Below are 27,810 nucleotides of genomic sequence, written 5' to 3'. Positions count from 1 at the left end.
GTGAGGAGCCATATGAATGCAATAAGTAGCAGCAGTTTTACTAATTGTAACTAATAAAATTCGTGTTTAGTTTCATATTTACAATTTTTGGAGGGCCACTTTTTAATTTAAGTAGTTTTAAACTGCTCCATTCTAAAGTAGTTCTGGAAACAATTCCATAAGAAGCCTTTTACTGAGCCACATTTTCCAAAACAAAACCTCTTGTTCTTTTGCTAGTCAAGCCTCTTAAACCAGCTGAAAGAATATTAATATTTTGCCGACAGCAGGGCTTGGTTTCCCATGACTATAAATCCCTTCTGGGTCTTGTCATCTCAGAGGTGGCAGAAAAACCTCACAGTGTTTGGGTAACATGACTCACTTGGGGATTTGCAGCTTGCATGTCTGTGAGCGAAAAGTTGTTCTTTTCAGCAGTGGAATGTGTCCGCATTCTAGATGCAAAAAAAAAGTCCCATCTTCATATCTGGCAATATTTAATAATAATAAATATTGCCAGATATGAAGATGAGACTTTTTAATTTTTTTATTTAAAGAAATTAATATTGCCTTACTTTTCACGGCTTGTACCATAAATGTGAAAGCCCATACAGTTTTAAACATGTCATCATACAGTGCAACAGGTCAGACGCAGTTTTTCATTATTTTACATGGCCAAGTTTACATCTTGGTCTCAGGAATTTTTCTCTTCATCTTCAAACCATGACCAGCTTGGGCTAGTGTTTGTCTACGGATATGTGGAGTCCCAGCTTCAGTAAACATTTTTTGGCGAGGAAGTCATACAAATCCAAGTGTACAATTTTGGAAATCATTTCACTCATTTTCAATACATTTTAGGTCTTGCCAACAGACAGCTGAAACTGTCTTTCAGAGGCCTCATGTTTCAAATACTGTACAACATGCATACAGTACAGAGAGAGGGCTTTTATTTAGCACCATTCAGGTATTAGCAGTTGACTTTTTCTGTGAATTGGTATTGACTCGATGGGCTATCTTTAAAGTTACGGCGTTTACTCGTAGGTTACATTGGGCGTTAAGTAGTCCATATGGTAAGCTCGCCAGTGTTCTGCCCTCCATCATCACTGTCTCTGTGCCCCTGTAAACCTTCCCACGACTGTGGTGCAAAATATGGCCCGACCTTCCGATACCTTTCAGGGCCGGGTGTACCAGGGGCCAGCACTGCTTATGGTTTTTTCAGTGCTTGATGAATTGCATCATAAGCATTGGCAAAGCCTAACCATTCCAAAATAATTACCATGTATGCGTGGACTCTCACTGTGCTCATCTTGCATGGGTTTTTTAATTAATTTTGAAAAACCATTGCAAGATGGCTGCTGCTACCTATTACAAGGCAGCCACCACACATGTGTACACATGCTCAGTGGCCACCTGAAGGAAGCATAACAGAAAGAAATTGGCAAAGCCAACAGGTCAGTGATCAGTAGCCAAAGGTGAAACTTTTTGGCTGTGCAAATGCTTATTTTTGAGGTGGTAATGATACTGTTAGTGGGGTGGGACTGATTGCCAATTGTGAGAATAAAAGAGATGGCAGAGCAATCAATGGGATTTCTGGGAGTCCATGTCTGGACACAGGAAGTTGAGGGAGACATTCAGAAAGATGTGGTAGGAAAAGATGTTTGCTACTTTAAGAATATGTATAACGCTCCACAGTGCAATCTATGGAAGTCTGTGACCCCTGTTCTCATATTTGTCTATATCTAATTATCAAACAAATTGTAACAGAAACAGCGCTTCAAGTGTTTCTAGTAAAAGTGACTTAACAGGTTGTTTTCTGTTGCACATTGTCTGCTGACAGATAAACATACAACTGATGGACAGACAACAGATATAATCATTAAAATTTTATTTGCAAGAACATTTTTGCAGCTTCATATATATACTTTGAATATATAAACCAAGGAAGCCTAGGGTTTTTAGCAGCACACATATATACAAATTTCATCCAAATCACAAATGACTTGATTGAAGCACTCTGTACATCGGATCTGTACACCTGAGCTGTATTTGCTCTAAAGTCTTCTTTCGCAGTCGCTACACACCACATGTGGTTAATTCACGTTCTCTTTTCGCAATAAAATCGCGATGCTCCGTTACTTCTCGTTCTAGCCTCATTAGAGTGTCCTCCATGTCTTGCTTTGTGTCATTAAGATCGTCAATTTTTTTCTCCAGATCTGAAAGAAAAATAGGGTAAAAAATGATCTTATGTTGTCGCATTCTCAGATTAAAGCAAAGCTATCATTTTACCGTCCTTTATGATGCTTGACTCGCTTGGAGGCCAATGCACTAAGTGAAATGTTTGCTCACAGGAATTTATATGCTTCTTTCTAGTATGCTGCACTAATGGAGCCTTCCATGGCAAGTCTCTTCTCTCATTTGACTAGTGCCTCCAGTTTTCTGCCTCATTTTCTGTTTCGGTTATTTCCAGTATATGTCTGGGCCTGCTTCAGATCACTGACTGAATATCGTGTCAAAAATATCGAGGATCAAAATATCGAGAAGGTAGGTGGAAATAGGTAAGTATAGATTTACTATTCTTAACTCCACATCTACGTAATTTGAAGATATATATGTCGGAAAGGTACATATATGTTGAGTTATATATAATAAAACTTTGCTCAGCTACAGAAACTTACCTTCACAATATTTTTGTACTCCATATTCTTCACACAATATTTTGTCCACATTATATTTTTCCCCCATATTTTGTCTAAACACCCCTGATTCAGGTTCCTAACATACAATACTGCCCCCCTTTTTTTTCTTTGGATAATGTTATGTTATCGACTGTTAACGCAGGACTTAGAGAATGTGCCTCTTTCTAAAGGCTGCTTTAAGGGTGGTCTCAAACAGTATGGGCTCTCACAAGGTGGGCCTTGGGCTGTGACTCAAGTTTTAACGGGCCTCAGATGTCAACATTTGTTAATCTTTTTATTTTAAAAAGGAAGAATAATGACTAGAGATCTCAAAACTGTAATTAGCTCCAGCCTCACTGAACCTAGAGAGAGGACTTGCTAAGCAGTAAAATACTGTGATGGACATTGCAATTTGTCATTCAGTAGGGGATAACAATGAGTCTGTGAGATCAGTTTTCTGAAATTATCAAAACCTGGCTCACTGATGAAATTATAATAAGATTTATCTCTCATTGGTTCACGAGGGAGTGGTTATTTTCTTTGCTAATTCGATCATCACACAGTTGTCTTACACTGCCTACTACACACCCAACTTCAGTCTTCGTCTCCTTCATTGACTCCCATTTTCAATGCAAATGCTATTCAATGACAAAGGAGGATGATGACATTCCACTTCCATCCACTTCTCTCGGTCGTCAACCGGAACACCCAGCAGAGAGTGAAAGGAACAACCCATCTGCCAACAGCCTCAGAAGGTGGCATAGATGCATGTAGTAGTAGCAGCATTTGAGTCACAAATCAGAACATTAAATTAATCCTGTAAAACTGGTCACAAACTCTGTCTTTGTGAGGTTGAGAAAGCTGTCATCCCCGGAAATCAGGCCGCAAACTCCGATTTTAATGACTTGAACTAGCTGACTATGACTGGTAACTGTAATCACCTCTGGCTGCAGCAGGTTCAGTGCTTAATTTGAGCCGGTGGTTTCCGGTGCTTGGCACCGGCAGTTTATTGTCAACCTGCATTTATGACAGTCTGCCACATGGTAGCACTGTTTGTCTAATTTAGAAATCAGCACAACAACAGTAATTATTAATTCTACCTACTTTAACACTGACTAACACCTCCGGCCCAAGCCATTCTTATAGCTTTGGTAGGCGTGGAATATTCTGAACTGTTACAGTAGTAGTGTGATGGTTAGTAGTTGTATTGGAGCTGGCAGGGGCATTATGTGGTGCAAGCTGCAATGGCCTCCTGACGATGGCCCTGCCGTGTATATTTTTATGAAAATTAAGCCCTAAGCAGGTTGAGACAGCAGACTAGTACTGTGGACTAGATCACAGCCTCTTGCTTCACTGTGATAAGACAGCAACCTGGAGACCAGATCACAATCTCTATTATAATTGGCTTGAGATAGTCAGCTAAGCCTGTGGACCAGGTCACAACCTCTGGCTTGAGAAAACTGGTTAAGCAAGGTCACGGATTCTGGGTTTATTGGCTTGAAACATCTGGCTAAGGATGAAAACCAGATCACTTCCTCTGGCCCCATCAGATGGAGACAGCAGGTTGTGACTGAAAACCAGGTCAAACCTTCTGGTTTCATGTTGAGAAAGCAGACTGAGCCTGTAAACCAGTTCAAAGCTTCAGGTTTTACGAGCTTGAGATAACTAGCGAAGCCTGGGTTCCAGGCCACAGCCTCTGGCAGTTTTTTCCATCTACAGACAACAATCTAAGCTTGGGTACCACATATAACGGCCCCTGGCTCTGTCGGGTCACAACAGCATCATACGCCTGGAGACCAGCTCGCAGTCCCTGGCTTTGTCAGGTTTGAGTTTATGTCAGTTTGTATTTCTGCTTTTTCATATCTGTCATTTCAATTACATTTTCAGCATGGTGACTTTAAATGTCCTCTAACAAAACTAAAATGAAGCGAACATCTCAAACTAGCGTGTGATGTTTTATCGATCATACAAGGTTAATCAATATCAATAATCAATAAGCTTCCATAGTTTATATTTTATTATTGCGCGCAACTGCTACTACTGGAGTTAATCAGAGAAAGGGAAGAAGCCATTGTTGTGCGTGATAAATAGGCCTCGTTTTCATTGTTCTTGGGTTTTATATTGAGAAGAAACGAACCACTAGATGGTGAAATTCATCAATCTAGTCTAAAGGGGTGAAGTGTTAATGCTGGTTCTAGTCATGCCCACTTGTGAAATATATGTTCTTTGTTACTCTTACTGAAGATTCATCCAAGTCCAGACTGCTCACCCTACCTTCATCTCATTCCAGATCTTCCTCCCCACAGCACCCTACCTAAGCCCAAATTCCCTTCTCTTCATTTGGTCACTCTGAGTGAGCATTTGTTGTTATCAAAAGCAGAGTTGGTGCTGCCAAAAGCAGGAATTTGGAAGTGGACTTTTAGGAACACGCCAGCCAGAACTTAAAATAGGGGGAAATCGCTACAGTCAAGATGCCCCAGAGCATTTTCATTTCCTCTAAAAACCCTGGTTGGAAATAATTATTCAGGAAGGCAGTAAAAAGGCTGTTTTTCCGCTACAGTGCATGATAATGATTGGGCTGGGAAATAAATAACAAGAGCAGTTCAAGCGGTTCACTGTTGTAAAACAGTGCAATGTAAAAGTAAAAAAAAGGCACCTGCGTATTGAGCAGAGAAGAAATGCGAGGAGTACAAGGCCAATCAGAAGCCCCGCCCCTTGCTGAAGTCCACTGGATCATCTATTAGTTTCCCAGACTGAAGAATGGGCATTAATCTTCTGGGAAGAGAAGGGAAGTCTGGGAGCCACACAAGGATCTGGCAGGGAGAGGCAGAAAACAGTGTACGGATGAGTTTGGGAGCTCAGGAAGTGAGTGCGGGGAGACGCAGATGAGTGCGCATCAATGCTCTCAGTCATCTGCTGCCACACACTGAGGCTGTTCCCTGGCTTGAGAAGCTGAAGACAGGGAGCTCAGTGGTAGGGGCTTCTACAAGAATATGTCCTTAATTTGAATGTGGCATGGGAGTGCTTGAGACATAAAGTTGGTGAAGATTTAGTGATTCGAGTGGGTGGTTAGAAGTATAATGGGAGACAACCTTAGAAGGGAAGAGTGAGTCAGCACCATGGATGTACTTCATGAAAGTGATGAGCGATTTATGAAACTATTCCTGGTATACAGTGAGACATCCTGTACGGTGCCTCAAGTGGGAAGTGGCCTGGAAAATTGAATAAGATATTGGTATTGAGGGTTGGGATGTACTGGAGGCTCTGAATAAAGCAGAGGGTGAGGCAGAGCCAGAGACTGGTGCAATATTCAAGTTTGCATGTACCAGCGCATTGAAGAAGATTTTGTTGCTCCTGGCACTAGCCCTGCTACCTCTGAACTCAAGGCAATGAAAGCAGTAATAGAAACAAAATGTAAATATGGCTATTCGGCTCCTGTTCATTTTTTATATTTTTCACACCTTGTAATTTTCCTAGCCCCTCAGGAGCAAATGCGAGATGGTTCAGTGGCTGGGAGTGGGACATGGGATCAGTTATTTAATGTCATGATTTCTAAGTGTGTGTGATGTTGCTTCTGCTGCCACTGGAATAGTGGTGAATTGATGCCCATGGTTGCGCAGAAATGGTAGTGAATTGATGCCCATGGTTGTGAAAGCCTGAGGGGGCAGATGTAGCATCCGATGTGGATGAAGAAGTGCCAAATTTTGTTAGCCTAAGGTTGTGGTTGATGAGGACTCAGAAACTTTGGACACTGGCACAAAGTTGAGAGAAGGATATATACACCTTCAAGGGTCTGCTGCATTCAAAGGAGGCAAACGGAAAAGCTTCTTCCAATTACTGTTTGCTATGCTCTGGAAAAAGTGTTCTCAATACATTGATAACCTCCATTATTACCACAAACAGTTGATATTAAGCCAGTCGTCTGAGTTATGCCACTGAGAAAGCACTGGCAATTCCGATATTGGTTTAGAGTAGCGTAGAGTAGAGTGGCGTAGGCTGGCCTACAATGGCATAGAGTAGAGTGGCATAGAGTGAAGTGGCATAGAGGGGAGTAGAGTGTCATAGTGTGAAGTGGCTACAATGGAATAGAGTAGAATAGTGTGTCATGGAGTGCAGTAGCTTAGAGTGGAGATGCGTGGAGTGGCATAGATTGGAGTGGCAAAGAGTGGTGTAGAGTGGAGGGGTGCAGAGTGCCACAGAGTAAAGTAGAGTGTCACAAACTGGAGTGGCATAGAGTGGCATATGCATGGTGTGGTAGTGCACTGCCATCGCAGACAACCCATTTTAATTGAAATGACCATTACATTTGCACAGACATACAGTGTTACTGATAAAACTATATAGTGCACAAAACAATGTGTGGAAATGGTGTTACGTAGTATATTGATTTGTTTTGATTGTATTAAAATAGCTGTTTCTGGCACACTTCAGAATTACAAAACAATTTGCTACATTTGTGCTTTTCTGATTCTGATGGATACTAAAATATTTGCACAGTTCATTTACAGACATTAACATTTTGTTGTGTGCTAGAAAAAAGGCGTACTTTCACACCAACAGATTGTCTGATAAATCCTCTCACTTTGAAGTCAGAGAAGGAAAAGTAAACACTATGCTCCCTTGGAAGACAGAGCTTGATCTTTGACCTCTGTCTTTAAATGCACAGTAAATGTGAAAAGATAAGAACTAAATTGATAGGCCTATTTACAGAAAGTGAGCATGTGTGGAAGAATACAGTAAACTGGCTATGCTCCACGGGAGGGACTAACTCAAGCTGGACAGCCTAAAACAAAATAAGGAAGCAAACAAAAAGCCAGCAACTGTGAGTTACAAAACACAAAACCAATGGTAAGCAGTGGGTGAAATGCATTCCCAGGGAAGCTTTCAGAATGTCCCTAAGAAGTCTTAAGGAAACCAGATAGCACAGAAAGTAACCTCCGGCAGCATGTGTCCTAGAAACTGGGTTTAAATGGTAATTTGACCTTTTGGGCATGAGCCAATATGAAGTTTGGTCACTGTTTCCTTTACGTTTTGAACATAGTGTATTATTATTATTATTATTAATAATATTGATAATACCAATAATAATATCAATATTGTTATTATTCTCCTTCTTCTTCTTATTGTTGTTGTTTATAATAATACTAATACTGATAATAATAATAATACTGATACTGGTAATAATAATAATAACAATAGTATCAATAATGATAGATGTTTATTGTCCATATAAACATTTACCATATATATAAAAATACACTCACTAAAATTAATTGTAATAAAAATCTTTAACATTATTACTACTTAAAAAATACAATTCATAAGTAACTTCGCTACCGCATGAAAAAATAGAGCCACGGTTTAGTGAATGTTGTTAGTTCTCTGAGGTGGGTACATGACCAGACTCAAAGTGATATTCTTATGGAGGATTTTTGCTATTTCCTAATAGTCTCAATCAATTTAAGGTACTCAGGCCCAGATTTACAAACATGACGCAATGCAGTGCAGTAAACAAAGTTCTTGCATCAACAGGCAAGAGAAATATATGGCACATTTTTTCTCTCCCTCCCTAGCACTTTTGACTGCCATATGCCAACGCACACACCCTTGCACCTTAGTGCAAGGGTGTGTGCGTTCTTTAAAGCATAGGTTTTGCTTGTGAGAGGAAGCCTTCTAGTACAAAATTGTCCTTTGAGACGTTTCCCACTTTGTGTGTTGTACAAAGTTGGAAAAATAAGAAATAAAAAATAAATTCTCATATGTCTAAGGCTTTGGCCCATGTACTACCCATTGAACGACCCCTTGATATATAGTAGCTCAAAATAGCTCATAGCGCAAATGTGCGTTACTTTAAAGTACTTTCCAATGCAAATCCTGGTTTGGGATGGAAAGTAAATCCCAAAATCATTACTTTGCACAGTGTCTGCATCATTTTTGTGAAGCAAACCCGGCACAAAGTATTAGTAAATCTAAGTCAAAATATAATACAGTTGCATACCTTCAATTCTTTGCAATTTTCCGTCAACTTCTTTAGCCACATTCTCTGCTTCTTCTTTTATCCTTTTCACTCGCTGAAGAATTTCATCTGGAATTTCCCGATTTTTCAGCTTTTCTAGCAGAAGTTCATATTTTTCCTTCACAGGATCCATAGCCTAAAACACAACAATGCAAAGAGATGAGCACCATATTTACGGGACTCTCTTATAAGAAAAATCAAAGTGTACCCCCGATTTCAAGACTTTACACTGTTTCTAAAAGGAGTTACTGGCATACATACAAGCCATGAGCAATGGTTCTTTTGTCTCCGAGTTCATCAAGGATCTTAATAAAAGGCAAAAAACACAAATGTCAGAGACCCCCTTCCCAGAGGTACTGACCAGAGGGGTGTCATAGATAGCAACAGACGTCAGAGGGACACACCACTGGCTATGGATGCAAGGCCCGACTTTTGATCATGTGCATGCCCAAAAGATCACAACCTAAGCAGCCTCTCCTCCACACCAGCAGCCCTGGGGATAGGGTGTATTTTAGAAGAAACCCATATTGACATATTAGAGCTCGCCTACCCAATCCGTCCCACCCTTGTCTTACTGAATTCACCAGACAGCTTATCTCTTGCTTGATTGGTCAAAAGCAGGCAGATGGCCCTGCTCGGAAAAACTTAAGTGCCATTTGACTTACTTTGAATTTTACTACTCTTCTCAGTGCTCTGGAAAGAGTTGTGCAAGTATCACTACTTCAAACTTCCGAATTGACTTCTCCTCCCAATTTTAGAGCCACTTCCTAATAAATGCATTATCTATTCATGGTATGTGGCGTTGCTTTCTGTTCGTAAGAATGAGTCATAAAACCTCTCTGAGATTTTCCAAAATACCTGAGTAGACATGTCACTGGAAGTGTGTCCACTATGAGCTGTACGTTTCAGCACTTTAATTCCTCTATTGTATTTTTAGGTCAGGCGTTAGTAAAGACCTTTTGAATAATACATATAATATGCTTACTTAAAGGGGGACTAACACCAGCCTCCTCCACCCACTGGTCTGTTGTTGTGTCATTTACATTTGTCTTTCACCTATTGCAGCATACAGCATGTGGCAGAGGGTCAGCCTGCTTCTGCCATTGGCTAACTTCACTGTGAGTGATGGCCTTATGATCATTCCAGTGCATAATTTGAGTCGGCGGTACTAGCACTTATTTTTGGGGACGGGCACTTATTTTTCCACATCACTTATTTTACCAAGCGTATGAGAGGGAAATTATACAGATTGGAAAGACGGAGGAAGAGAAAGACAGCAACACCGTCACAAAAGGAAAAAGTGGGAGCCTTCATGAGAAAGATAAAAGGATCGGGAGTGTCTTGTAGTAAATTAAAGAGGTATGAGATGGTTTCAAAACTACCAGCCTTCATATTCTGCATGCCAAATTTTTTATTGCACAGGCCACAGGCTTCTGAGCAGAGTTTCGGGCACCGACGATGTTTCTTTGAAAAAATAAGCACTGGCTCTTTCAAAAGGAGCACATCTTTATGCAAAGTATTTCTCTTCAGTGTCAAGGACTGCTAAGGCAATGTGTGTTCTCATGACAAAAATTATTTTTGGTTTTAGCCTTGTCTTAATTTTTTTAGCGATATTTAGGTCTCACCTGCAGATAATGCATGTGCCTAGTTACTTGCGACTATTTGTTTAAAAACAAAAATGAAAACAACTCTACAAAAAGCGTTTAGCCCACCCATTACTAACCATTGGTTGGCTTCATCCTCACTCTCATTTCCTTGTTTTTCATTGGTAAGTGTGTGCAGGCATCACTTCCTCTTCATTTGTTCGTCCCTTCGATGGAGCATGGACAAAATACTTATTAATGTCTTTTTTGGCGTTGTTCCACAGCTTGTGTTCAGATGGATGCGCTAGTTTGTAGCTTCTCGGTCAACTTACTTCCTCATTTGTTGCTTGTTGCCTCATCACTTCCACTCCTCCAGCGTTGTTGCTGCCATCATTTGTGCTCCTCACGCTCTATCGCTTGTTGCCCCCATCCCTGTGGCAAGTGATTTAATCTGGGTGCTGATTTCTTCAGGTCTTTTCGATGGATTTCGCTATTTGTGGCTGTTAATGGTCATTGTTGGAACACAAGTGGCTTTACATTCCAGTGATGTACGTCCTTCTCCAGAGTATTACAATGTTGAGGCCCTTAATTGTGAGTTACAGATCATGCTGCGTGACCTTACATGACTGCCATCCGGTCTTTTTACAGTTCACTCACATCGTAATCACTTTACCTCGATGACATTACAGGATTCAGTTTCCTTTGAAGTTGAATTCAGATCGAGTATGGCATCTTGCACATTATGAGACTAATATGATCTAAATATTTAATCGCTTCATCAGGTAGCATGTGTATTATCATTTTTATTTATTAACTTGAATTCCATGGTTACTCTTATATTTTTGTTTGCTGGATACTTATATTGTGCTTCACTACTGGTTTTCTCTGGTCTTGCTGTGAATATTTGTTTTACTGTTACTTCATTCACACTTTATTTCCTTTGGATATCATCTAAGTGGTGAGGAAAGGACAGCAAAATATCCTGATGGTTTCATTGGTGAAGTTGGGACTTGGAATCTACTGTAGTCATGACTTTGCAAAGATTCCCTATTTCCCCACCTCCACTTTTTGTTGCCCAGCAGGCAGTGAACCATGTATGAGATGGCCAGAATGGAAACAGTATTTTCTGAATTATTTGGAGACTGTGGAGGATGGTACAGATGTTGTCAGATGAACAGAAGAACATATTTTTTTATGCACTCAGTGGGACCGACAGGATTGAAAACTTATATTAATATGACCAAGGATTGGGGTGATGGTAGAGTTTTGGAAAAGGTTCTTAATGATTTTGATAATTATTTTTCATCTAAAGTGTGTTTCGGAATAACCAGTTATAAGATTTTTCAGTGTAAAACAGGAGAAGGGGTAGACAGTTGGTGAGTATATTGCTGCATTGAGGAAATTGTCGATAGATAGACATTTTGGTAATCTCCTAGATTAATTAATCAGGGATCAGGTGGTTTGGCTATACAGGAAAGGTTATGGATCAATGGTGATTCAGAACTAAAGAACACATCGGATATTGTGAGAAAGGTGGAATTATTGGGCTGGTCTGCTAGGGTGGTATTGCAAGAATCTAAGAAACCTGAATCTGAGTTTACGGTTGTGGCAATAATTAAAGGCAAAGAAGAGAGTATGGCAGTAAAGAACACTAAGATGAATAAAAATAAAAGAGAAAACATCATAGTGCAATTAATGTGGTACTGATGTGATAACAAAATACATTTGGAATGTTGTAAGAGTTGTCCTGGTATTAAACAGAAATGCTCAAATTGTAGTACTGTTGGAGAATTTACTAAAGTGTGTAAACAGGAAAGGTCGGATAAGGTAAACTTTGTTGAAAGTTAAGAGGAGTCGGAGGATGAATGTAAAGACATGAGCAGAAAGACTATGTTGGACAAATTTGTGGTTTTTGTGTGAGGAGAAAGTAAGGTAGAAATCAAGGCTGTTACAAATGGTAATGATGAAGTACTGAATGTGTCTAGCAATGGGAAAATTTGTAGAAAACCAATTTTAATAAGAGTTTTGAAGGTGTTCGATTGGATCTGTATACTGATTCGGGATCACCTTACACCATAATTAATGAAGCAGTTTGGAGGGCAAAAGTTTGTGGGAAAATTTGGTACAACCTTCCAAAACCTGATGTTTCACCTGAAGGTTATGGGGGAGATAAATGGATTTGTTGGGATTCAGAACATTAATCTTCAGATTTAAGAACAGGAAACATTTAGCACCCTGCTGAATCTACCCTCTCAGAGACCCCGAGGGCGGAGGAGAGTGTTCCCAGTGGCTGGGGCTGGTAAAGAGGAGCATGAAGCGCCCCATAATGCCTCACCAGGCATTTGGAAATCTGCTGTTTTGGTGCTTTGTGGCCCCCAGAGGAGGGGGGTCACCCTCACTTGTGAAAAGGTGCTGGGGGGAGCTGCTGGAGAAGCACAGTCTTTCCCCCCCCAGCACGAAGAAATCTGCCATTTTGGTGCTTTGTGGCCCCTAGAGGAGGGGGGTCCCCCTCACTTGTGAAAAGGTGCTGGGGGAGCTGCTGGAGAAGCGCAGTCTTCCCCCCTCCAGCACGAAGAAAAGTCCCACCCTCAGTGTCATGGGGACCTAAAGGAAACTACCCCTCAAGGGCTCAGCTAGCATTTAAACACATTCTAGGCTGGAACTTTTGTTCTACAGCTGAGGGTGTGTGGAGAAGTGCATCATGAAGTGAAGGGCTGAGTTGGGGATGTGTGAAGAAGTGCATCCCCTGGAGGTGAAGTGGTGTAATTGCACCGAAATGCATTTACTAGTGGTTATTTCTTTTTAGGTGGACTGAAAGTCACATGTGTAAGGTGAAGTACCTGTGCAAGGTGACGTTAAGCTAAATGGAGATATGTTGCTGGACCTTCCTGCTAGGAGTCTGGCTGTACTTACGTAATCCCATGCTTTTACCTGTGATTCCTTTTAAAGTGAAGAGGTGCACTGCAGGAGAAGTGTAGTTGCCAGGAATACTTCTTTTGAAAGGACTGTAAGGCACATGTGTAAGGAGATGTCATAAGCCAAGTGGGGTTATGTTGCCAGACAGTCCTGCTAGGGTGTCTCGCTGTATATGCGTAACCCTGTGATTTCATCTGTGATGCTTTTAGGGGCTGTAATTCCAATGCATTCAAATGATCAACCAAGGTGATGAGTAATGTCATTCTAAAGTGTGCGTAAACATGGATTCTTGCTGCTGCGCTTAGGTGAAGACCCCAGACTGCTAGCCCTTAAGACACAGAGGTGCATACTTCATGGTCAGTAGGAGATGCTCAGTCAGGGTCATGTGTCACCAAGGCAGGTTTACCCCTTTTTAATGCTTGTTGAGGTAATGGGGTGAGTCGCCACTGGGATGGTGCCATTGCGCAGGGCCCTCGCTCCAGGTTATGTTCAACTAACTGCATTGGGGGCAAGTTGATGTGCATACATGGGAGTGGTGGTACTAGACCCCACCCCCCCTGTGGGAGGGGTGGAGATGTTATGCAATGTCACAAAGTAATTCCAACAGCTTATGTATATTGAGTAGTGTGTGTTTAATAAATGTACTCTTACTTTTATAAAGCAAAGTACAGACTGGACAATCAATTATTGAGTGTTATTTTTGGCGCACCTGCAAATGGCGATTACTAGCCCACACCACCTCCCTTGAGTAAGCCTCAGACTGCTCTGCAACGCTACCCTCTGAGAGTCAGGCTTTTGGATAAAGTGGAGAAAATTAGCAAAAAAGTATTGAATGGAATTTCCTGCAGTGTTTTCTAGTGAAGTGGGAAAATTGGCAGGATTTGAAAACCAAATAGTTTTGCAAGATGATGCTATTCCCAAAATTCACAAGATATGTAATGTTTCATTGTCTGCGAGAGAAGATGTTTCTAAAGAGTTATTGAAGTTGGTCAAATCAGATATTATTGAGCCGGTGGAAGCTTCTGATTGGGTTTCTCCAGTAGTTGTAGCACTCAAGGCAAGTGGCAAAGTTAATCTATGCATTGATTTGTATCATTTATATAATAATATTTTTATTGACCAGTGTACATTACCAATAATTTGGAAATGCTGAGTTCAGTTAAAAGGGCTAGATAAATTGATTTGTCTTCTGTATATCACCAATTGCCTTTAAAAGAAGAAAGTAAAAAAACTTAAGACATTTGTCAGTCTTAATGGGTGTTCAAAATGATGCCATTTGGATTGGCATCAATGGCTGCAGTGTTTCAGAAGTTGATGTTTAAACTATTGAGACATAAAAAGGGAATTCTGTGTTTCCAGGATGACATCTTCGTTTTTGGTGATAATTTTAACTTGAGACTTCAGAAATGTAGTGGTCATGTTTTATTTGAGGAGGGTATTAAACCAAAACCTTCTGGTAGAGGCCATTAGGGAAGCTCCTGCACCATCATGTAAATATGATGTGAGATTATTTTTGTGTCTGGCAGAATTTTATTCCAGATATGTACACAACTTTGTAGAAAAACCTTCCACATCAGACAACTGTTAAAGAAAAAAGTTAAATTTGAGTGGGAGGAAAGATTTTTAGTGTATTAAGAATGTGATTGCTGATGTGTCTGCCCTAGCTGGATTTGCTTGTATGGCCAATAGTTTTCTTACTACCGATGCAAGTGTAAAAGGTTTAGATGCTGTTTTGAGACACAGAGGGCAGGGTGGTAAGGAAGTAACCATTGAATTTGTTTCATGCTCATTCTCTCCTTAAGTATTAAATAATGCTATTCGTGTAAGCAACGGAAGGGTGTGAAATTCGAAAAGAACTGCTTTATGTTCAAGAAGTGTAGTAGAAAGGGGTATTAATGAAATCTGGAAGAAGAGTTTGAATGTAATAAATGTTGAGGAAGATGTGGTTGCTGATGTAGGGTGCTAAGACTTGCATGTTAATAGAGGTAATGAGGAATTTGGATGTGAGCTAAGGGAGATGTCAAGTCCTGTGACTGATGTTGATGGTTGTGTGCATGTGGCGAGTGAAGAGGACAAGTGTGAGGGTAGATGTGATGAAAATAATGTGAAGGAAACTGGTGATGGGGGAGTTTGAGTGAGAGTATATTAAATTATAACATTCTGAGTAAGGAAACCACCTAATAGGTTAGAGGATTTTGTGTGCAAACAGGATGAATAGTATAATATCATTTTGTGGTTTTTTTAATTTTTATGGTTTTAAGGGGGAAGTATTGTATATGTACATTACTTTATGTACATATGTTAGATATATATAAGTAGGTTGTGCAAATGTATTAGATTATGTTTTAGAGTTAATGTGCCAGTATTGTGTGCTGCATTCAGCACAAGGAATCTTCTTGTTGAATACTCTATTGTGGGTTGTTATAGGCGTCAGTTGCTAGTGTTGGAAGGAGAAGGAGCTGGTTGAGGTCTGTGTCGCAATAAAGAGATAGACAACAGTCTCCCCTATTTGATAGGTATTGGCCTTGAAAATGATTTGTTTAGCCATGTTGTACAGCAGCGTGACTGAAAGTACATTTTAAAAAGTGATATGATGCAGACAGTGCTGACTGCATCACAGCGCCTTTTTGCTTTACTTTCAGCCTTTCTGCACAGCAGCACAGCTGCGGTACAACATGGCTAAAACACATTGAAAAGATAATATCTATCTCATAGGCGAGGCCTCTTGGTTTTGCCAATGCTTGTTTTATATTGGTGCAGGCCCAACAACTTCCCCGACAATAACTTTTTTTAAAATTCAAAACAAAAAAGTACTGGCAAAGGCAAAATTCTGGCAACCAATGCCAAACCTATTGGCTTTGCCAATTCTTGTCAAAAAGGAGGTTGCAGTTGCAGAACTTCACAAGTGCTACAAGCGTAACATTTAGCCAAATCTTAAGGGGCAGCAGCACACCTTCTGTTTTATTCTGAGAGTGATGGAGGGTTTTACAGACTCCACCTATCATCAAAAATAAAATACTTACTGTGCTAGCCTCGTTTGCACGGTCCAATGCAGACTTTGCTTTCTCATTTACTTTTCCTGCTTGATTTCTGTTCATCGTTGTCTTAATTTGCAATGCTGATATTTCCTCCTGAAGCTTTGAGTGTCTCTTTGAAAAATCATCAAGGTTATCTTCAATACCGTCCGCCTTTTTTTGTGCCTGCAAAAGAAATGTGTACACATATTTTTCTATAGCAGAGCAGGGAAAAGAGCGCATACATTTCCAGACGGCAGTGTAAGTTTTCAATATTTCCAAGCAATTTTGCAGTAACATTTACAACTAGGATTAATGTAGAATTCTAATTAGTATTGACTAAGCCGTTGGATATGGCATTGTGTACTACTGAATAATTAAAATGAGTGGAATAACATTGTCCCTTACCAGTGCTAATTTGCTCAGAACAATTGCAAAATAGCTTCAAAATATAGCCACAAGGCATTCATTTTTCAAAATATTAGCAGCTCTGCCTAGCAGGTCGGACCATTTTAGAAAATCAGAAGAATACAACCAATTGCTCCATCTGCCACAAAGAATTAAGATTTGTCTTTTAGAGCAGAGCTTTTCCTGAAGTTGCTCACACCTTTGATGACAAGTCATTGGTATTCCTATATTCCTATCACCAATTACCACCTGAGGATTTGGGAAAACTTCATAATTTTGCAGTTTCTTGGATGAACAATTTTAATTTTTTTAATTGGGCCAAATACACGTTTTGGCAAAACTTCACTAATTTTGTCACATTGCAGACTATAATTTACCAACGTAAGTGACAATAAATCTCCGAAGATAGTTTCATTTAATTTGCAGATCTTTTCTCCATCAAAATCAATGGTAACAGTTTATTTTTTCCTGTTTATGTATTTATTTGCCTGAGGTTTTATACAGCCTGGACCACCCTATTGTCAACATCAAACCACACTACATAAAAAGTCAATATGTACAAGTATAGACATGCCACTTATAAACCTGGTCTTTTTCATAATGTTGTATATCATCAAGTATACTGTAAGAAGAAAGAGAGCTATCATACTTGTTTTTTTACTATTAACCTTTACTTGGACTTTACTTTACTATTAACTTCTGATTGTGCTACTTTAGGTTCAGCTAAGACTAATCATTTGGTCCTGACTGAGTCAAATAAAGCTAAGCCCTGGGATTTCTGACTAACCCAGTCAAGTTAACCTATGGTTAGTGACTTATTCATGGCCATGTTGTGCTGGCTGATAATATTTCTTTAGGAGTTGTTTCATCTCTCCCTTGAACTAAGTGTGTGAAGGCCTTGTTCTGGGTACTAGAGTGTTTTTACTTTCTAACTCTTTGTTTCTCTAGCGTCATCAATTGTTTGTTCTTTGAATTTCTGCCATTGCCTAGATTTATTTTAAATTTCTGTGCTAGTTATATCAAACAGTAATGGTGTAAGACTTTTTACATAATGCATGCATTTCTTAGTATGTATCGTCGATCCATCTGGAGCAAGCTTATTGATTTTAGTACAGGTAGGATATGGTCTGTCATTTTATTATTTCAAATTAGTCACGCCTCTGAGTTCATTGCTGCATTAGAGGGTGTGAAGTAGACTTGGAGAAGGCCAGTGAGCAGAGCAGTCCAGACTAGACAGCACAGAGGATTGGACTAGGGTCAGATTAGGGATCAGGTACTTTAGGCTGCGTAAGGTACGTAGTTGACACTGAGGCCCATATTTATCATTTTTCCACGCTGTGCAATGCAGTAAGCCACTTTGCTGTGCTGCATGAAAGTGCCATATTTAACATTATACTGCACATTCCTGTCCTTTCCTAGCGCTGGTGCACTTTTGGCTGCCTAGAGCCAATGCAGGAACACTTGCATCATGATGCAACGGTGCCTGCATTGTAGGCAGGATTGTTTTTGTGCAGGAAAGGGACAACTTCCTGCACACAAAAATCCTCAGAGGCATTTTCCTCTGTCCTTGCACCCCCTTGCATGGCGCAAGGGCAACACAAAACCTTGATATATCTGGCCCTGAGAGTTTTAGGTTATGTTGTTTAGGTTACCCTGAAGTTTGACATCTAGTACAAAGCCCGATGATTTTGCCTTATTTGCAATCGTAGGTTATTTCTGAGTTGAATTTGGTCTATGATCAGCATTTGAGTCGAGCTGCTGTTGGTGTTTTGGGTAGATAGTGGCACTCTCTTACATGGGATTAATTTTATGAAGTATTTGGAAAGTCACATCTGAGACCTCTCAGGCCTTCTTTAAATATTTCTGTGTCTTGTTCGGAGCTTATTGTCAAATACAGCTGTATCATAAGCGCTTTGTTGAATATTGAAACCAAATCCTCTCAATTCCTTAAACAAATTTGAAGAAACAAAATGCACAATATCCACAAAACCCACAATATCTCAGATTTAAAGGCATATGGAGTAACCTTACTGGGTGACAACACACATCCAAATGTCAATTCCTACTTTAAAAAAGTATTTTCTTTAGTGAAGAAGTATAAACTTCTAAAAGGCATAATTCACCACGATGGGGCTATTCACCTATTTCCCATTTAACAATATCACAAAAAATGGCTGTATTTGTACACAGAGCAAAATATCACATCATATGAGCTTGTTTGTTAAACATTTGCTTCCTGGCAATATGTTCTGTTAAGTAACGCCTGTAGTGCATGTGTGCACCATTGAGGGTCCTTTGTCGCTGGAAGACCCTATACTTGGCTGTTGAAATGACTGCTTCAACAGTCTCAACTTTACTCTTGTACAGAACTACACATGATCAGGGACTACTGTGTGAAGTCATTCCAACCCACTACGGCCTTTGCGCTGTGTTTCGAAGTGTCTCAGGCGCCCAGCTAGCATTGAACCTGGAGCCCATTTTGGTAGGACCTTCAGCAAACAAGCAAAGAATTGAGATGAAGGAAACAGATTTGTGGTAAATTTATGAGTTCCAGAAGGCCACAGCAACTAAAAACATATTTGATGTACCCACCAGACACAAAATATAGCCCAGTGTGGCATAAGGCTCTATGCCTTTGGATATATTTCTCTGCCAATGGGCCTGGTGGGAACACACTGAAGTTGTGGCACCCAGGAGGTGGTGAACACCATGTGGAAAGTGGCTCTCGGGACTCCTTTGAAGACCCCACGATGGTGGGCTTAAGGAAGGAGAGAGAGTTATGGTTGGGAAGGCAAACAACAGAAAGGAGAGGATGAATTGCTGGCACCTGTCTGTGTGCTTTGCATTCCTCTGCACATGAGCTGTTACAGTTAAAAAAAACATATCACATTATGATATTTTTTGCTTTTGGGATTCAGACTGTTGAATCTGGCACCCCAGGTTCAGGTGTAAGCAGGCACAAAGTGGGCCACCCTTAAAATACAATACTGAGAATGGTACTCAACGCTCCATTGTAATACAATAACAGAAGAGAGTTTAGAGTTGTGCTCTTGACTACATATACAGCAAAGCAATTGCATATTCCCTGCTGAAACATTTTGTAAAACAGGATGCAAAACCACACAATAATGAACAGTGATATGTCAAAGATGAAACCCACAAAGTCTGTTTAAAAAATGTAAGGAAACAAACCTTTGATATTGATTTTGTAATTTCTTTTATTTCGTTGTTTACACCTTCGAGTGCCTCTGTGGTTTTGGTTTGTACATCTTCTGTTTTTTTCAAGTTTTTTTTTATTTCGTCCACATTTGGCAAAGCTGCTGCTGCTTCTCTGAAAAAAAGAACATATACCTCTGATCGAACTTCTCTTTCACTGCTATAGATCAGCAAAATACAATTTCTCCAGCATTGGTGTTGGACATGGTGTTTTCGGTGTGGATTATATTTCTCGACTAAAAGCCTAATTTGCAGGTGTTTGACGGTGGCTGAAATCGAATTGTGAGCGAATATCACACCCACATTGTTTTACATTTTGGTGCAGGTTACCGCCATTAAAATGCCAGCGAGAATGGAAGGGACTACAAAAATTGTGTTGAAAACTTGCTGCATGAACACAAGGGTGTAACTTGATCAGTAAGAGTGAGAGGGGGTGAGCCTCAGACTTCCCAACAATTACACTGGTCAAAATACATGATACGAGAATCAAGGAGGGGGGACTTAAGGAGCAGCAGGAAGGGAAAGGTGTTCGGATTGGGAGGGGTACTTATAACTCAATATTTTGTAAAATAACAATTTTTTGAGACCTTTAAAAGAGAGACAGTGTGTGTGTGTCAGTGTGTGTGTGTGTGTTTGTCTGCATGTGTATGTAAAAATGCCAAGTGAAATCCGACAAACACCTCACTATACCCCACTTAAAGCACACCTACCCAACTATTTACTACAGAATACATTTATTACAGGGGCGTAACACCCCAAACACCCCTCTAAAGCTATGCCCCTGTATGCAATGTAGTAGTACATGCTCTGAAGAGCCTCATTGGATCGGATCACTTGTGGCATCAGGAATGTGGTTGGTGAAACATAGAATTGTCACTCACGAAAATGATAAAGTTTTTAAATAACTTTCTGAGGTATGGATCTCTGGGATTTAAATCTAGCTAACTGGAGGACTCCAGGTTAGTGAAAATCTAGGACAGAGGACGGACGTATCAAACCTCAGGTGATACATTTGGTGCACTCAGACTAGTACTTGGCCGTGAACTCATGAACACTGCAAAAATAAGGGAGCTGAGACCAAAAGCATTTCAGAGGATCTCCTTTGCATTGCATATAATTGACCACAGGTCTCCAGGCTATCCACATTATGTCACTTTAATGCATACATTCTATAAACCTGTTGTATCATATCTCATTCCCAGGAGGTGCCAGCCTGTGAATGGTACAATAGAGCGATGATGCAGTGCTGTGCAGTGCATGTCTATACCACACATGTACTGTGTGTATACGTGCCTATGAATGGTACAATACATGGGCGATGTAGTGCTCTGCAGTATGTGTGTATTATATCCCTGTGCTGAATACATGTATGCCTGTGAATGGTGAAATACAGGGACAATTCTGGGTTCCATTTTCATTTTGGGAGATCCAGGGCTAACTGAAGAAACATGAGGAGGTAGAGGAATCCCCCCCAGACAGATTTGTGGACTGCTGCATTCCTGTGAGCTGGGTGTAAAGCACACGAGGAAGGCAGAGCCAGGCCCCTCAGTATAATTCAAAGGATGCTCTTTGAATCAGATAAAGGTAGCTGGGACAGACCCTAGGCACATCTCAGGAAGGAGATGGGGCTAATAAGAGAACCAAAGAGTAGGCCTGAGGCTCTGGGCTAACCTTTGATCACATATCACCGTGGCTGGCATCCAGGGGTGAACCTCTAGTCACTCCCATGGCCTGTGTTGTGGGGCTATCAGATTTGGAGTCACTCCTACTGTTACAGACTGCCTTCTGGAGGAAGGGCAGGGCAGAGGAGAGGAGAGGTCACTTCAAAAGGAAGCAGACACACAAGATAAACTTTAAAGACTAAGGGTACAATTCACAAAGGGACATACGACTCATAAAGTTATGAGTGCGGATTCTCCGCACTCGTGGCGGAATCTCTGCACTGCGCAGTGCAGAGGTTCTGCCATGAGTGCGGAGACTCCGCCATTAGTGTGGAGACTCCACACTCATAACTTTGCGAGTCATTGGTCACTTTGTGAATCGGGCCCTCACATTCTAATCACAATTGGTGTCCTCATCCAAGATTCCAAAATCACCTGCCCCTGGAGCCTGGAACACCAGTGTCTCCCTGCTTACCAAGACCAGTGTGCCCTGTGAGGAAGAGGAGATCATTGGAGGGAGCGAGTTACAGTGGGAGATCCTGGCAACTGGATCCCGTAGAGAGGTTTGAGGAGATGGTAGCTGCACCAATTGAGTTGTTGCTTGTGTGCAGGTTAAAGTCTGCAACCTCTGTATGCTGCAGGACGGCCGTTGCGAAATGAGCAATGAACGTTGCTACACAGATCCGGCCATTGCTCATGTGCAGGTTTGAAGTCGGCTACCCCGTATGACAGGTGAGGCAGCTGTGAAGATTATTGCTGAGTCGATTGGGCAATAGCCTCTGTGCGGAGTGAAGTCGGCAACTCTGTATGCTAGGTGGGGTTGCCATGAAGATGTCCCAATCAGGCTGTAGCTCATGTGTGAAGTGAAGTTGGTGGCTCTATATTCCAGGTCAGGCCACTGAGAAGATTGCTGTTGTCCATTGCAAAGCGAGGATGGTGACCCTGCATGCCAGAGGGTCAACCGGGGAATAAGCAAGGAAACAAATACAAGTACAATAAGAAGAACAAGGTGGGTGGTGGGGAGATTATTGAGTGAACATGATTAAAAAGCCTAAGACTAGAGCACCTTTTAAGTGCTACTCTCGACTAGTGACCTCTGCACTGTGTTTCGAAGGGCTCCAGGCGCCCAGCTAGCATTGAACCTGAAGCCCATTTTGGTATGACCTACGGGAAACAAGCAAAAGAATTGAGATGAAGGAAACAGGTTTGGGGACAGTTTTGGACACAAAAGGACGTCCAAAACTGTATCTCACTGGCAGAATAGTCTGATGCCTAACAGCTGTTACGTTTGATGAGTACTGAATATTGAGAGTCAAAATGTGGACTGTAGGGTCCACAAAATGTTCTCTCAATCATTTGTGTTTATTTTCCGAAGGGTAGGGAAGTATTTTTAGGGCAATTTGTGTTGGGAAGGTTCACTGAAGACATGAGGACTAGGAAGAAAGTATGACCCACTTCTTTATAAATTCGAGGCCCTGTTTAAACATGACATGAATTATTTTTAGGTTTGGCATTAGGTAATACCTTTTGATTTTACTACAGTTATATATGTAATATACTTAAGTATAGATTCTTTTTAAGCAGTCCTTTTCATCAGCTGGTCTGTTGTTCACATTTTTCGTCCACTACAGCATACAGCATGGGGCGATAGGTCATCCCACTTCAACTACAGGCCAATTTAACTGTGAGTGATGGCATTCTGCTCTCCAACATGAAGCACATCCGCCTCAAAGTAGTTCCCTTAAGTGTCAAGGACTGGTATGGCAATGTATGCTTTTATAACCCCATAACTTCCTTTTTATTTTAGCCAATTTTGTAAGAAAAAACATATACTGGGGAGAGTCTGACAGTTTCCCCTATAATACAGTTTTACAAAAACCATGAGAAAACAAAATAAACCTTGACAAAACAAGCCAGCGCCGGACGTATTAGCTTTGCCAATTCTTGTGCTGATGGTTGGTGTAAAAGAAACAGTTGTTGTGACCCACTCCTTTTGTCCAGTAGAACAGAGGTCTGATGGTTCTTAAGTCCGATGTTATATGGCACATGACTTACCAGCCACCTTTGTGGGTAAAGTGGAAACAGTAGTGTCAGAAAGTGAATTTTCTGTAGGAACGTGGTGAGGAGTTTCGGCGCCACAGGAAAAATCAAATTATGACAGTCTCTCGCCTCTCTTTGAAAGAGGAGCCGTATTTGGAATTCCCAGCTGCAGTTTGATATATGCTAACATTTTGTATTTTTACCCCTTGTGTGCGTCGGACGCGCAGGAGCCGTCCGACGCATAAGTGATCATGTGCGTCGGACGGCTCCTGCACGTCCGACGCCATGACACAGGGAGTCCCTTAACCCCCCAACGGCCTCGAGAGCTGGGGAAGAGCTTTCCCAGCTCCTGGGGCTCCCCCGGTTTCCCTGAAATGACTAACAGCGCCCCAAAAGGCTCATTTCAGTTTCTCCCCATTCCAATGGTACCCCTACACCAGTGGATCCCTGCTTGGGGATCGCCCCAGGAGGGTGATCCCCAAGCAAGGATCCACCCACTAGGCACCAGGCAGTGGGGAGCAGCCCCTTGGGCACGGGCTTTGGCCAAATGTTGTCTTTCTGCCCCCCTAGGGGGCGGATGGGGGCAGTAGCCCCCAATCTGCCCCCGCAGGGAGGCAAAAAGCACACTAGAGGCCAGGGATTTTTTGGGGGGCAATTTTAGTTAGGGTGGGGGCTGCCCAAAACTGGCATGCTAATGCCCCCTCCCTCCTGCCAAAATTACAGCCTTTCTGCCCCCCCTAGGGGGTGTATGGGGGCAGTAGCCCCCAATCTGCCCCCGGGGGAAGAAAGCCCACTAGAAGCCAGGGATTTGTTTTGGGACAATTTCAATTAGGGTGGGGGCTGTCCAAAACGGGCATGCCAATGCCCCCACTCCACAACAATTACAGTCTTTCTGCCCCCCAAGGAGGGCAGAAAGCCCACTAGAAACCAGGGATTTTTTTGGTAAGTGAAATTGGGGGGGGGGGGGGGGGCTGCCCAAAACGGGCATGCCAATGCCCCCACCCCGCAAAAATAACAGTCTTTCTGCCCCTCCTGGGGGTAGATGGGGACTGTAGCCCCCAATCTGCCCCCCCGGGAGGGCAGAAAGGCCACTGGAAACCAGGGATGTTTGGGGGGAATACAGTTAGGGGTGAGGGCTGCCCAAAACAGGCATGCCAATGCCCCCACCCGCAAAAATTACAGCCTTTCTGTCTCCCCTGGCAGGCAGATGGGGGCAGTAGCACCCAATCTGCCCGGGGGGGGGGCAAAAAGCCCACTAGATGCCAGGATTTTTTTTGCCAATTTGAATCAGGGGTGGGGGCTGCTGCGCCCGCAAAAAATTCAGTCTTTCTGCTCCCAATCTGCTGAACCCCCGGGGGACAGAAAGCCAATAGAAACCAGGGGTTTTGTTTTTTTGCATTCATGTAGTAGCAAACCTATACATTTTTTCAAACTAGACACCCAGGGGAATCCAGGATGGGGTGACTTGTCTGGCTCTCACCAGGTTCTGTTACCCAGAAACCCTTGGAAACCTCAACATTTATTTTTTTTAAAAACACATTTTCCTCACATTTTTTGTGGTGGAAAGTTCTCGAATCTGTGTGGATCCACAAAATTCCACCCACCCCGCATTCCCCAAAGTCTTCTGAGAAAAATGGTACCTCACTTGTGTGGGTGGGTCAAGTAACCGCGACAGGCAAGGGCCCAAAACCTAGTGAGGCGACATCAAAATTACCTGTTACAAAACAACCTGGTTTTGCAAGGGGGGGTCAGTAGCCCCCAATCTGCCCCCCCCAGGGAGGCAGAAAGCACACTAGAGGCCAGGGATTTTTTGGGGGGCAATTTTAGTTAGGGTGGGGGCTGCCCAAAACTGGCATGCTAATACCCCCTCCCTCCTGCCAAAATTACAGCCTTTCTGCCCCCCCTAGGGGGTGTATGGGGGCAGTAGCCCCCAATCTGCCCCCCGGGGGCAGAAAGCCCACTAGAAGCCAGGGATTTGTTTTGGGACAATTTCAATTAGGGTGGGGGCTGCCCAAAACGGGCATGCCAATGCCCCCCCCCCACAACAATTACAGTCTTTCTGCCCCCCCAGGAGGGCAGAAAGCCCACTAGAAACCAGGGATTTTTTTGGTAAGTGAAATTGGGGGGGGGGGGGGGCTGCCCAGAATGGGCATGCCAATGCCCCCACCCCGCAAAAATTACAGTCTTCCTGCCCCCCCTGGGGGTAGATGGGGACTGTAGCCCCCAATCTGCCCCCCCCCGGGAGGGCAGAAAGGCCACTAGAAACCAGGGATGTTTGGGGGGAATACAGTTAGGGGTGAGGGCTGCCCAAAACAGGCATGCCAATGCCCCCACCCCCCACCCGCAAAAATTACAGCCTTTCTGTCTCCCCTGGCAGGCAGATGGGGGCAGTAGCACCCAATCTGCCCGGGGGGAGGGGGGGGGCAAAAAGCCCACTAGATGCCAGGATTTTTTTTGCCAATTTGAATCAGGGGTGAGGGCTGCTGCGCCCGCAAAAAAATCAGTCTTTCTGCTCCCAATCTGCTGTACCCCCGGGGGACAGAAAGCCAATAGAAACCAGGGGTTTTGTTTTTTTGCATTCATGTAGTAGCAAACCTATACATTTTTTCAAACAAGACACCCAGGGGAATCCAGGATGGGGTGACTTGTCTGGCTCTCACCAGGTTCTGTTACCCAGAATCCCTTGGAAACCTCAACATTTATTTTTTTTTAAAACACATTTTCCTCACATTTTTTGTGGTGGAAAGTTCTCGAATCTGTGTGGATCCACAAAATTCCACCCACCCGCATTCCTCAAAGTCTTCTGAGAAAAATGGTACCTCACTTGTGTGGGTGGGTCAAGTACCCGCGACAGGCAAGGGCCCAAAACCTAGTGAGGCGACATCAAAATTACCTGTTACAAAACAACCTGGTTTTGCAAGGGGGGGTCCCATGAGTTTTTGGCCTCGGGGTCAGTGGCCATCTAGGGAAACCAACCAAACCCACACGTTTGTGAAAACTAGACACCCGGGGTAGTCCATGAAGGTATGGCTTGCGTGGGTCCCCCAAAATTTCCCTACCCAGAATCCCCTACAAACCTCAAATTTGGCTGAAAAAATCACTTTTTTCTCAAATTTCTTTCTGGGAAAGTTCTGGCATCTACGTGGATCCACAAATGACCTACCACCCAGCGTTCCCTCAGGTCTCCTGATAAAAATGATACCTCACTTGCGTGGTGGGGTCAAGTACCCGCGACAGGCAAGGGCCCAAAACGTATTGAGGAGACATCAAAATGACCTATCACAAAACAACCTAGTTTTGCAAGGGGAGTCACCTGGGTTTTTGGCCCCGGGCTCGGCGGCCATTTTGGGAAACTTCCAAACCAACACATTTCTGAAAACTAGACACCCAGGGGAGTCCAGCGAGGTATGGCTTGCGTGGGTCTCCCAACGTTTTCCTACCCAGAATCCCCTGCAAACTTGAAATTTAGCTGAAAAAAAACACTTTTTTCTCAAATTTCTGTCTGGGAAAGTTCTGGAATCTACGTGGATCCACAAATTTCCTATCACCCAGCGTTCCCCCATGTCTGCTGATAAAAATGATACCTCACTCGCGTGGGTGGGTCAAGTACCCGCGACAGGCAAGAGCCCAAAACTGATTGAGGAGACATCAAAATGACCTATCACAAAACAACCAGGTTTTGCAAGGGGGGTCACCTGGGTTTTAGGCCCCGGGCTCGGCGGCCATCTTGGGAAACTACCAAACCCATAAATGGGCTGTCCCTAGTATGGGTTCCTACTGTTTACCCAGGCGGTGTGTGAGGCCAGTCCGTCACTTTTTATGAGATGCCCCCACTGGTGATGCATCTCAAGATAACTCTGTAGGAAACTGTAGGAACCCATACTAGGAGCAGCTCATTTTTGTGTATACATATCGTATTGGATGCTGGCGAGTCCCTAGGCCTGTGCCTCTAGTTCCCTTACCCAGCAAGGTCTGGGGCTAGTGTGTGTGGATAAACCACCAAACCCACACATTTCTGAAAACTAGACACCTGGGGGAGTCCAGTGAGGTATAGCTTGCGTGGATCCCCCAATGTTTCCCTACCCAGAATGCCCTGCAAACCTCAGCTTTAGCTGAAAACCCCCCACATTTTCTACATATTTTTGGGTGGAATCACTGTGTCTGCACAAATGTCCTACCCCACAGCCTTCCTCTCAGTCTCCTGAGTAAAATGATACCTCACTTGTGTGGGTGGGGCAAGGACCTGCGACTGGGAAGAGCCCAAAACATAGAGCCAACAATTCTAAGAGCTACATTTTTTTTAAAATA

General features: G+C 42.6%; 1 protein-coding gene across 2 annotated transcripts in view; it reads right to left on the bottom strand.

Moving 5' to 3' along the window:
* Window positions 1-1,842: 1,842 nt before the first annotated feature.
* LAMB4 (laminin subunit beta 4) overlaps window positions 1,843-27,810 on the bottom strand; it is a 572,267-nt gene continuing 546,299 nt past the window's right edge. Inside the window, exons 32-35 of one of the 2 annotated variants that reach the window (XM_085654108.1) lie at window positions 19,778-19,916; window positions 16,187-16,363; window positions 8,647-8,800; window positions 1,843-2,186 (exon numbers count right to left, since the gene is read on the bottom strand). In XM_085654108.1, coding sequence (XP_085510234.1) covers window positions 2,047-2,186; window positions 8,647-8,800; window positions 16,187-16,363; window positions 19,778-19,916 — 610 coding nt within the window. In that variant the 3' untranslated portion in view covers window positions 1,843-2,046. The remainder of the gene's footprint in view (window positions 2,187-8,646; window positions 8,801-16,186; window positions 16,364-19,777; window positions 19,917-27,810) is intronic. The other variant, XM_085654109.1, reaches the window with a different exon arrangement.

This window comes from Triturus cristatus, chromosome 4_1 (assembly GCF_964204655.1).
Source record: "Triturus cristatus chromosome 4_1, aTriCri1.1, whole genome shotgun sequence".
NCBI lineage: Eukaryota > Metazoa > Chordata > Amphibia > Caudata > Salamandridae > Triturus > Triturus cristatus.
The sequence above is the reverse complement of the archived record's forward strand: the minus strand, read 5'-3'. Positions and strand labels throughout refer to the sequence as shown.